A 12,982-nucleotide genomic window follows, 5' to 3' on the forward strand; every position below is an offset into this window, starting at 1 on the left:
TAAACTATCCTTTAAATGTTTACAATGTGATGCTGCAGCAAATTTATAATCAGATCCAGCTGATAAGAGTATTACTATGAGTGACATGAATGTCCACAGAACACAAAAGAATACAGATATGCTTTGGAGCAATACCTCCAAAGTTAAACTTCCACCCCATCTCCCATTTCATTGTATGTCCAGTCTTAGGATTAGTACATTGAAAACTGACATTACCCTTTCAGAAACATTACATTAATTGAAATAAATCTAATAAGGAGTTATAATTACAGGCTTCATCTAACAGAAAGCTAAGCTTTGGTTATATAAAGTGCAGTTCAATAATATGCCAATTAATCACAATGTTGTGCACACATCTAATTTTTGCAGCTCAATTTCCTTGCAAATTCTAAAAAATATTCAGGTTTTACAGTTTGCTTAACAGCAGGCTCAGTTAAGAAAAAGGTCCCATTTAAGTAAATTTCAGTTCTAAGTACCTCGCTACCATCCACCTTTGTGCACTACACTTCTAAACTGCTTGGCACCATGTAACCTCTTGGATGTTCCATCATCTGCACAATTGCATTTGTATCCTGTCACATGAAAACACCTAAACTCTTGACAAAACAGTCCCCTAACCTCTTCAAATCATTTATACTTTTTGTTGTATGAAGTTTTCAAGTTTTATTATGATACAAGCAGTACATTCCATCACTCTCATAGCAACTTCTGAAGTAAACCTATCATTGGGAATCTGTGGAAAAGGAAGTAAGTCAGGATACCTAGTTTTTAAGCTATCTACTCCATAAGCCTCCAATGTCTGAACGTCATTTGAAAGTCCTTCAAGTTGCTGACTGTACTCCTCTATTTTTTGTGCAAGGGCTGCTGGTTTTACATCTTTGTCTGACTTGCCCTTCACAGCGTAGTCAGCTGCAATCAAGGCTAGTTTAGTAGAAAGGTAGCATTTAAAGCACACCCATTCATTGGCATTTTTATGAAGGTCATTTCGTGCAGCTGAAAAGTTGGCTCGGGCCTGCCTAAGCCATCGACGTGCCTCCACAGGATTGCCAACGGACCTGAACGTAGGTGGGACGAAAAAGCGTTGGGAGTACGACGGCCCTGTGGAAGAGGGACACTTTTCTTTATACTGTTGCCTTTCAGATTTGTGGCTTGTTGCTTCCTGATTCCATGAAGTGTAAAATCTCTGAAATGAAAATTTATCTGACTGAAATCGAGAAGCAGAGGATGAAAAAGGCCTTCTTGAGGCTCTGTCCATATTTTGATCCATAAAGGCCTGTTTTTCCATCCTGTTAATCTCATTCTGTAAATGTTTGAAAACCTCATTAGCTATATCAAGATTCTCTGCATTTTTATCTGGATGCCATTTAAGATATAGCCTCCTAATAATCTTTTTTCTTTCAGATTCTGGAAGCTTCCAAGCCTGTTCAATCACAGATGTCACTTCTCTTAATATTTCTGGCAATGAGTTTGACTTTATCTTTTTTGGAGAGTGGTGTTTTGAGGACATTGTTTTGTGGCTCTCTCTACCAGTGAAGATAGGTGGAATTGCCCTCGGTCCATGTGCTGGAAATTCTGTAGGACTTGTTGGGGTAGAAGGTGTGCTATCCCTGCCTTGAGAACTTTCCTCTGGCCTGGAAAATTTGTACAAGTCAAGGGAGCTCACTATTTTATATTCACTATACCCAATATCAATCTGGTAAATCTTCCCTAGAAAACTGGGGCTTTCATCATCTTCTCTTTCTACTTCTTGCACAATGATTGCATAGGTGTAAGTAGGCTGATATGATCCATATATATCACCACCTTCAGAATCAACAAGGTAACCAACATATTCACCAGGATAAAATACATTCATTGGATCCATAAGAAGTGTATAGTGAATTTCAGCTGGTATAGGAGTGCCAGGTGTTGGTAGTTCAAGTTTTGATGGCTCAGAAGAGTCATACTTCACTCCCAAACTGTCAAGCTTCTCACTGATCCGATAAATATCGTTACAACCCAGCATGGCAATTAAATATGAGGTATCAGAAATCAAGTTGTCAGTTGCAGATTTTAAGGTCATGGCTAATGCTAAGAGGAAATTTATGTCCTTGCTGTCAGAATGCTGTATGTAAAGCAGTATTACTGCATTTCCGTATCTCTTCAAGAAAGCGAATGTTTCACTTTTGCTGTGGGGAATAGGAGCAAACCCTTTAACTCTTAATGTTGTTTGCAACTTCTCAAAGCAGGAAACTTTCAAACCTTCTCGCAAAGCTTTGCAAAGTCTTATTGCTTTTTCTTCATTAGCCAGAAAAGCATTGTCATTTTCATGCTTCATAATCCTAATGAGTCCTGTGATGAATTGCTCCGAAGACAACAGTAACTGTAACCTTCCCTGCAAAGAACATAACGCTCCAAACTGACAAATTTTGGGAGACTCCTCATCCAACTGTTCTTCAAGAATACTGCTAAGTAAGCGAGGCCTCAGTTTCTGAGGGAATAACATTATCAATTTAGTGTGAAAGCCATGGTCTTTGCCTAAGTAGCACTGGCTAAGATCAACAAGCATCTGCACACCAATGTTACCTTGGATTCTGCTTTTGTAGTGGGGTGCATCGTCAAAAACTAAGATACTAGACTTTACCAACCTGCCATCTTGACTGGGAAGGTAAAGGGCAAAATCTCTCATATTCTCAAGGTCATTCCTAACCTTTACAGAATCATTCTGAAGACTTTTGAACAGGCCTGAAACTACTCTTTTAACTGTGCGCATTTCATTAGGATCCAACTGCTTTCCTTCTGAGCTCTTATATATGCGACCTAGAACTTCAACATACTGCTTCGTTGAAATAATGTCTTCAGTACCCAAATGTTTGAATAACTGATGGAAAGTACCAAGTTCTAAAGGAAGTTTGTAAAGATAAGGTTTAAAATCAGATTCATACTCAAGGTTTATTACCACTTCTTCAGGCTTTAGGAGCTTCCAACCTTCTTCCACCATTACAAAAGAAACTCCTCGAAGCTGAAAGCGGAATTCCCTCTTCTCTGTACTAAGAAACTCATAAATGCTTCTTAGGACCTTGGCCCTAGTTTTCACCATGTCCTCATCCAAAGTTGTTATATTGCATATGTTCCTGCAGTTACTGATAACTTTGTCCAGAGGAGGGTCCAAATTAACATTCAGCATGGTTAAAACTTGCTCAAGCTGTTCTTGTGCACCAAGACTACTCCCCTCTTGCTCTTTGATGCTTAAAGGTGTTGCTTTCTCAGGAAGAATGGGACACGATGTCCAAAGCAACTGTAACACATCGGTCTGCTTGAATTTAGGATTCACCTGTGCCCCATTGAATCGTATAAGAGGAAGTGTCCCATTAACTTCTTGATACTGAGGATGAAATCTCACAAATTCTGCTGGAGCTCGTTCAGGGCACAGAAAAGGAATTAAAGACAATTCTTTCAGAAAATTTCCTGAAAAAAGGTCAGTTCTTTCTTGAAATATATGATGGAGGAGAACATCGACAGTATTCTGTAGTGTTTCTTTAGACCAGTTTTCTGTATTTGCTCTCATGCTGATCTCCTTAGCAAACTGCAGTAACTGCTGCTGTGAAATGATGAATTTCAATCCGATATGTCGTAGAAAAGTTACCCATGATGGAAGGAACACAGCTTGATTTTTTGGTTTTGTAAGTTGCTCTAGCTTCTTAAAAAAATCTTGAGGTATAAAGAATTTTTCAGGAAGCATAACTTCAAAGACTTTTACAGTCCTGTCATAAAAGTACTTTGCAGGTTTTAGCCTATTGCTTGCATCATGAATGATCAAAATGCTTTCAAGCTTTTCAAACAGCTGTTCTTTCATTTCTGAAGTTTCTTCAATGCTAGTTAGCCTATTCTTTAAGTAGATCAAATGTTCTAATTTTGCATCGTAAGACAGACTTTCAATTTTTGGCAAAAGATGTTTCAAGTACACTTCAAGATCATCTACAGAGACACAACCAAGCATAGTATACAAATCTTTCAAATGAACCTTCTCCTCAAGAAAAGCCGATGAAGTCGACTGTGTCCATCTGTCTACTTCTACTGATGGGATGCTTTTTGTGAGGACGTAACATGTCCCATATTTTGCAATGCTGATGTATCGGCCACTGATTGATTTGTAACATGGAAGAGACTTTAAAATTTTAATGTCATCCTGAGATGTCAAATGACATAAGTTGCAATTGAAGTACATTAGGAGAGCCTCAAAGTCACTTTCTGCTAACTTTTCAGTCTTAAAAGTTGATGTCTGTACCATATATTGTATGGCTTTCAGAATGCTTGAGGGATTATCTATGTTTGCTGTACGTCCTGACAACAAAGGCACTAAAGCACTGTCTTTGGAACAGATTTTGTTCAATGCCAGCTGAATACAGCCTGTTTTCATTAAAGCATGGAAGACTTTGTCACTCTGAGCATTTGGAAAGACAGCTATATGCATAATGCTGAGTGGCAGCAAAACATCACACTCTGGCACAACAAGATGATTGGCTGAGACAGTAAACTTTACACCTGGAAGCAAAGTCCAGTCCTTCAAAGTTTCAATAACACCATCAAATTTTGCTTGTGTATCTTCTTGCTCTTCTTTAATATTTAGAGACTCACTGATAAAATGCCAGGCACTTTTAAGCCAAGATTCACTTGCAAAGTTTTCCTTCCATTTCACACAATTTCTAGTTTTATATTCTCTAGGCAGCACAGATGATAATAATTCAGCAAAACTTCTGATATCAAAGACTTTTGCTACTTCACTACTGAGCAGAATATTGTTGTATCTCAAATACAGTGTGTTCATAAAGAGATCCTTCCGAGACGGAATCAGTTCATGGTATGTTGTCAAGAACTTCGGTCGCTTTGAATCAAAAACTTGCAAAACGTTGTCAAGAGTAATAAGGAGTGGCAAACCTTCAATTTGGATTTCATTTTCTTCTGCATCTTTGAAACAGTAGTCAACCAGGAGTTTGAGGCTATGGAAGAGTTTCAAATTTGTCTGCTGAAGACGACAGGGTAACTTTCCAATGTGGCAATTAGAGTCTGGAAAAGAAAATGTCATCAAAAACAATCGGACATCAGCGGGTGTCACATAGGTGACAGGAATATCTGCATCTACCAAACAGTGGTAGAGATTTGCAGTCTCATCACAGTTATATACCAAATTAAATCCAATTTCCAAGAGTAAATGCTTTAGTCTGTAAACATTTTCGGCCACTGTCTTTCGTGTTGTGATGTTGTATTCTGTATTTTTGAGGTGCTGCAATTCATCTTGTAGCAAATTGTCAAAGAATGGTCTGCCCTTGTTCACAGTAGACATGTTAACCCATGTGATGATAACAGCAGAATGCAAATCAGAACCATCAACATTTGGAGCTCTCATAACAGGTAAAAGACGCTTCAAATCTTCATAAATGCAACTGTAAACTGCTTTCACTAAGCAATACCAATCTGGCTGAATATCAAGTCTATTAACTGGAAAAAAGGATAAGAACTTCTTTAAAGTGTCTTTCACAGCATGAATAGGTGTGTTTTGCAGCACTGATACCGTAGGGTCAGTGCCTGGAAAATACCTCTTCTTCAGCTGAATCAGCAGTTCAACATAGGCCGGTGCTATCAGCGCTGTCATTAGACTACTATTCCAGTCACTTCTTACTCCAACACCATTGTCATCACGCCACAGATTTCTTCTTGCAGAGTCCAGAGCAAAGTGTCCATTCACATGGAAAGGCAACCCAGTTTCTAATGATAAGGGTAAGAAACAGAATGCTCTGTGGGGTTTTTTGTAATTATGAGTAATACAAGCTGCTACTCCACCACGAGGGAAAAGAGTTATGTCCTCATTCTTGTGGGCTGAAACCACACTTTTGGATACCTTTTCCATGGCAGAAAAGCCTGACCTGTTACAAATTAACCAAGTTGTGAGATTTCCTTCAGAGTCTTCAGTATCCATTGAGTAAGTAATCTGCTGTACAGGTATTTCACTTAGCTGCTTCTTTTTAGTTACACTGTCAATCACAGATGCATGGAATTGCTTTCGTTTCAGTCTGTCTCCATCAGTAATTTTGCCTTGTACGGAATACAGGACATTCAGTGCTCCTGTTGTTTTTTCTATCTCACAAATAGAAATTTTTTCCATATGGTTCAAGAACATTAGGAGTTCTGCTCCATCTGTGCGCAGCTTATCCAAAAGATTTTGGACCATTCTGTCTGAGCATGGAACTGACGAAATTTCTGATACTTTTGCCATTTCTCCATTTCGAAGAGGAAACCTAAACATGGTACAATTGTCCAGTTTAAAGTGATCTCCTAAGTAGAGGTCCAGTACATCTGAGAACTGTGTTCTGAAATCTGCGTCTAAATCTCTAAACATGCGGCCAGGACTTGTTGATGTTGAACCTGGTGCATATCTTGCATGAGGATCAAAAATGCAAAGTATATCATTGCCAGACAGGAAAGAAGGGCAATCAGTAATGTGATAAACAGAATTGAAACCTATACCATATTGTCCAGTTTTACAGGGATTTCCTACTTTTGTACCTTTTCCAAGGTTCTGGATTCCCCGAATATCATCTTCTGTAAAAGGCTGATTGTTGTAAACACACAGTGCTGGTCCTTGAAGTGGTGCCCATTTCTCATCAAATATTCTATCGGCTGGATGCTGTCTAGGATCAAACACAAAACAGATCTCCGTAGCTTTTGCATCATCTGCATTCTGAAGAAGCTCTTTCAGCATTTCTTTTTCTGAAGGGTAAGCATTCAGAATGCTTTTAATTCTACTAGTCAATTTTTCTTTCTGGCCAAATTCTGTTCCAAGGGTAGTAAAACAGATATTTGATGCGTATCTTTCTAAAGCTTTATGGCGTTTTGGTATTGCTCCAAGCTTCACTGCAACTTCTCTTGGAATATCGCCATGACAGTATTTAACAGTTGTGTCTTTAACTTTAATCCAAGGACAGTCATTGTAACACAAAGATTTTGCAGGCAGAAGGGCAAGATGAGTATCTGGCAATAAAATCTCACCATACTTTTTCTCACAAAATTCCTGCTTCTTCTCTCTAATGAGGCCCCATATTCCTTCACTAATTATTCTCCTGCAGAGCTGAAAGTTGTCTTCTGTTAGTTGTTTGGTCCCTCTTTCCTGATTTATTAATTCCAGAACTACAGCAAAGTCTTCAACTGTGAAAGCCTGTCTTACACCCACACTTTCAAACAGCTCACGGAAACTATTTTTGTATTTGTTAGGCAACTGATAGAGATAGGGTGCTGCTTCAAAATTCAAATGAAAAGACACTTTTGATGGATCAGCATACACATTCTCAACCAAAATAAAACTACTGTTTGTTAGCTGTTCAATTATCATGGCTTTTGTTGATTCACTCTCTAACATTGCTTCATGCAGGTATTTGTAACAAGCATTAGTGATATTTTCTTGATACAATGTGATTCCATCAAATGACTTTGCAACTTCTTCTAACTGATTTATTACTAAATTAACAGCTGGTTTCTTCAGTAAACCCAAAAATTCTTTGACAGCTAATGACAAAGTACCACAACCTTTAAAAGAGTGGGAATTTTCATTAAGAATTGGTTGTGTGAGGCAAACTATATCTTGATGATCAGCAGTGTAAAGATCATTTGCTGAAAACATCGCTTCAGGCTGAAAATCACTGCCTTTCCAGTGCAGTGAGAAGCCTGCTGGTTTGCTAAGGAAAGGAAGGAAAGGAATATTTTGACATTTTGCAGCAAATTCTTTAGCTCTAGGATCTCTAGATTTTAGTTTTTCATCAATAAGACTCAATATAATACTGCTCCTGAGACAAGCTGCAGCATGATCGGTCTTGTTAATTTCAGCCACTGACTCTGCACGTTCTATCAGATCTTCCCATAAAATATCATCTTTAGCCATTCCCAGCTGAACAAGTTTAACCAAAATAACAGGGTTAAGATAATCCTGAGTGGTACCATAAGGGAATCTTCCATCCTCAGCATCATACAACTTGGCAACTCTTCCTTCAGGATGGATCAGTCTTGATGGTGTAACTAATGAATGTCCATCCAATGAACAGGGAATACATGGAGTAGCACGAAGAATTCCTGAGAACTCCTCAACTTTTTCATTGAGAACGTAACGCATCAAAGGATCACGCAGCTCTGCATCAATCTCCTGAACGTTAGGGAAAAATACCTCAGAAAAGAACTGTTTCTCAGAGAACGTGTTCTCCAATAGTATGTATTTGCATCCTGCTTCTTCAAATCCTGTCTTTACCCAGGATGGGAGATCTACAGCACACAGATTTTTGGATCCAGTTTTTTTAAGGTACTTCAGAAAGATTTTGAAGGCTGACGGCCCAACATCTGGCCGTTTCAGTATGGAGTCATCTAAAAACCTTACATTCTTCATGGAAACCCAGGACGAGCCATCAGAAAACACTTTGATCCCTTCTTTGCTTTTCATATGAGCTATGTCCTCATAAAACCCTTGACAAATAACAGAAAAATCATCATGAACTGAATTAGGATCTGGCCACACTGCAGAGTAACTGTAGTCAACTAGCTCACCATTGATTGCCATGTCACGTAAAACACAAAGGGCTTCTATGTAGGCTTTCACAATAACATGCCTCATGAATACTGTATTCCATCTTCCTTTTGTGTCTGTTTTCCAGATCTCTTTCCGATTTGAAGTAACTGCAAAGCAGCCATTTATGTGAAGAGGTAAGCCTGTTTTTATTCGCAGAGGTAAATAGCAAAATACTTCACCTATGTTGTTGCAATTAGGTTTCACAATCCATTTTTGATCCTGGGTTTCAGACAGCAACACTCCTACACCACCACAGGGAACTAGGCCTAGTCTTCTTCCACTTTCGTGCAAAGAAAATTTCAAAGCATCTCCAACATCCATGCAAGAACATATCAGCCACGTTGTTGAATCTACTGTTTTCTGTGGCAATTCATCACCTGATCTTTTCATCTGTCCTGATTTAGCCATTTCAAAGAAAGCAGCTGGATCATCTTCAGTACCTCTGAAAAGTGGAGACTGTAAATCAGCAATCCGCCTAAACACATGGTGAAATTCTTCTACTACTATCTGTAGGATACATGATGACTTTGGTGTTTCAGTGGGAAGCTTTTTAGTACTGCTGCTGCAGACCTTCATGAGTTTAGCCGCTTCCTTTAAAACACTTACATTTGGTGCAGTCAAGGCTTTGGAAGAACACTGATTTTTTCTGATAGTGACAACATCTTGTGCCACGCCAGGATCATCTGCTTCAATTTTCAAGTATTTCAAAACCATTGAATTTACACTCTGAGCAAATATTATCAGTCTGTGACCGCAAATGCTAAATTCATCCACAAGAGAGTAAATGTCCGCTGTATTGTAAGATGCACTGCTGATTTCACTCACTTTAGCTTCCTGCTGAGTCCTAAAAGACAGCCTGAAAAGTGTTCCTTTGTAGCTGTAGGGAGATTCTACTGTCAGTGGTAGCTGGCAACCAAAAACTCCTATAAATGGCTTAAATTGATTTGGAAATTTTCGCAGTCTCTTCTGTTGTTTACTCCAGTTGATTTTGATGCCAGGGTTGGATTTATCTCTGATATGCTTACTTATATGGTTGACATTTGGATCAAACATAATCATGAACTCCCGGCTCAAAATAATAGGAACATCAGTGATATGATAAACAGAATTGAATCCCAGTCCAAATTTTCCTACTTTGTCAACTTCACTCCTTTTTAGAGACTCCCCTAATCGAGTTATATTTAGGAAATCAGAATCAGAAAACTCAGAATTATTGAATGACCACAAAGCCGGACCATGACATGCTGCCATTCCTGGATCCAGAAGGTTCTCTCTTATATCCATATTTCTTCTCATGTCAATCAGGAAATTACATTCCGTTGCATTAGCATCATCAGCATTTTGAAGAAGCTCCTTAAAGATATCTGAAATTGAAGGGTATTCTTCCAATATGTTTTTAATTCTCACAGTCAGAGGCTCTCTTTGCCCAGATTGCTCAAATCCCATATTTTCTGGATTAATCAGTCTGGTGCTAAGGCATGGGACATTTAACCACTCAGCAGTTTTCATGGGTATGTCTTCATGCACCAAAATTATGGGCTCAACAGAATCCTCAAGCAAATCATTTAAATCATCAACTTTGATGTCACAGTAACAGCACTCATGAATTGGCTTCATGGCAAGTTTATAAGGAAGTTTGCCACTGTACAGTGGCATGGGCGTATGCAGACTCGCGGGGATCTGATTGCTGTACAGCCATCTTATGATGCTCAACATAATGTGAAGGCTTTGCTTACTCTCTTGCTCTGAGAGAGACTGCTCACTCTTCAGATATATTTTCTGAATGACCATAGAAACATGGTCTGGTGTTAACTCCTCAATTGAACCACAACATTTAAACAACTGGTGAAACTTTGCCATAGTTTTTGGCACATAATGTAGATAAGGCTGGAGATCAAGATCAGGAACTGACTTTATTACTGCTTGTGTGAGGGAACAAAATGTTTTACCTGTCCAAACCCAGGGAAATTTCAGGGCTTTAAAAGCTTCTTTGCCTTCTTCTAGATGATCATGCATGAATCCATAAATCTCAAGTAAGATATGCTGAAACTGATAGTAGTCCTCATCACTGAAGGTTTTAGAACTATGCCAATCAACTACCACCTTGAAATGTTTCAAGACTGCTTTTATGCTGGGCTTGGTGGGGATGCCAAGTGCTTTTCCAATATCCAACAGTACATTTTCCACAAGAGGAACTGAGGAACCAACTAAAATTGCATGTGATATATCACACATTTCTGGTGGTGAACAGAGATCACAGTGATCTCCTTTCCAAACTAAGGAGCCTGGATAATTTGGAGGCCTTTCCTTACTTGCAGGAATCCATTTTATCTTTCTCATTGCAGCTTTTGTTTCGGATGAGTGAAGCAGCATATGGTTTTTGTTCAAAATCGTCAAGAGAGTTCTAGCTTTTCTTAACAGCAAATCATGATTGGTGTTAGAGTCAGCATGCAAACTTTCAATTTTTTTTGCCACTCTCAAGATATCATTTTCCTCAAGATTAGCTTCATTTTTTAAGCCTATTTGCCTCAGTGAATGAAGAATATCTGAGGAAGTAAAAATAACAGGGGGGAAACAACTTTCCTCCTCAGCACAAAACAAATGTTGCAGAAGTTCTACCTCAGGATCAAAGAGTTCGTTTGCTGACATTATCTTTTCCGGTGAAATCTTAATAAACTTTAGTGGTGTCAGCCAATCTATCACATCTGCATTCTCATTTTTCAGAAAAGTCAGATTTTCAAGAACCCATTGCATTATCTGTGCTGTTTCGTCATATGAATAAAAATCACTTCTTATGTCTTCTATAACAAACTTCAAGCAGTCTGTGCTCTTCAGCTGTTCTATTTTCAGCAGATTAGCTAAGCGAATAGTTGCTTCATCACTGCTGTCAATTACTGGAACAGAAAATCTTATACCAGGAGGAATTTTGGCAGTGTGGTGTAATACCTTGCTACCTTTTAGCCCAGTAAAAACCGGGACACTTTCATCAGATGATTTTTCAATTTTTTTAAATATTAGCAATTCCTGAATAATTCTCTTCTCTTTTTCATTTGCATCTGTTAAACTCGCTAAGAATGCCCTAAGAGCATCTTTATGTGTCGATGGGAATGATGCAACCTGATTGCATAGTTTCTGTAAGGACATTTTTTCCATTATTTGTAAAACAGCACTTGGCAATGGTGGATGCACATATTTTTTTATAAGTGGATGTTGGATAGAAATATCCAGTTTCTTAAGTACAACTCCACCAATTTTCTGAATAATATCAGCTAAATATTCTGGGAGCTGAGTCTCAGATTCATCTTCCAGTATGATAGGTGATGGATTCCTAAATCTAACCAGTTCCACTGATGTTTCACTTTCTTCCAGCAGCGTCTTGGGGATAAGCGGCATTTCATCAAACACACTCAAGTCATCAGAAAAATGTATATATAAATTTTTCCAGACCATCTTCAGCCAGGAAACTGACGGGTGCTTTTTTTCTTCCAAGCCTGGATACCACTGTACAACCACGTCTCTCCCAGGCCACGCGCTGTTCATAACCTCTTTAATGAGCCGGGCAAACCTTTCTGGGTTCAGGAGCTGCAGCTGAGTGCATGGCCTCCCTGAAATTACAGCAAAAGGGAAAAGCTGTGAAAATCACAGAGCAGAGTTTCTTAGCAAATGGCTTCAGGGGGCAAAGAAAAAGGAAAACAAGAAAAAAAAGTCTAGTCTGTGCCCTGTCTTTTTATGGGGGAAAAAAAAAAAATGTATGTTAAACAGGACTGCAGATACCACCTTCCTTTGCTTTCAGGAGTTAATTAAAAGCAAATGCATTCCACATTAGTATGGAAATATAAACAAATTGAAAATTATCAGTATGTTATTACATTTGTTAGTTTAACACCAAAGTTCTCAGGCATACATAGCAACTAGAGATTTAGAATTGAACTACAAATATATTTTTTTGTTTAGTTGATTCTTTATCCTACTTATTTGCCTAGAGGTAAATAAAAATCTAATCCATTATTTGTCTATAATTGAAAGTGTTCAAATACATTTGAAAGATTCTTTATTAGATATAGCAAAGTGGCTCAGCTGATTTCACAACTAAAACTGACAAGAAATTAGACTCAGTTGTGCAGGAAGTGCTGAAATTAAGTCTATATGCTTTTATTCTTATTATCAAAGTTCTCACTAAAAGAAATATGTCTTTACACTCATGTCTTAATTATCATTAGGACAGTATATACGTAAAAACTACAGAACTTCTGGGGGTAAAATATCAATAGAATATGAAAATACCACTACCTCCTAACACATCAAAACCAATGACAGAAGTGGAAGCAAGACATCCATTTGAATTTCAGATCTTTCATCGTGCATCTAGATAACATTGCCATTTTCTTGAAGGCA

The 12,982-nt window shown here is 38.3% G+C and overlaps 1 protein-coding gene across 1 annotated transcript in view; it reads right to left on the reverse strand.

Annotated features, from left to right (window-relative positions):
- Positions 1 to 631: 631 nt before the first annotated feature.
- The window catches only part of SACS (sacsin molecular chaperone), a gene marked incomplete at both ends in the record, with an annotated part of 37,478 nt that continues 25,127 nt past the window's right edge, over positions 632 to 12,982 (reverse strand). Inside the window, one exon of the mRNA XM_082279296.1 lies at positions 632 to 12,192. Coding sequence (XP_082135422.1) covers positions 632 to 12,192 — 11,561 coding nt within the window. The remainder of the gene's footprint in view (positions 12,193 to 12,982) is intronic.

The sequence above is a fragment of the Coloeus monedula genome (genome assembly GCF_965178545.1).
Source record: "Coloeus monedula genome assembly, chromosome: 3".
NCBI lineage: Eukaryota > Metazoa > Chordata > Aves > Passeriformes > Corvidae > Coloeus > Coloeus monedula.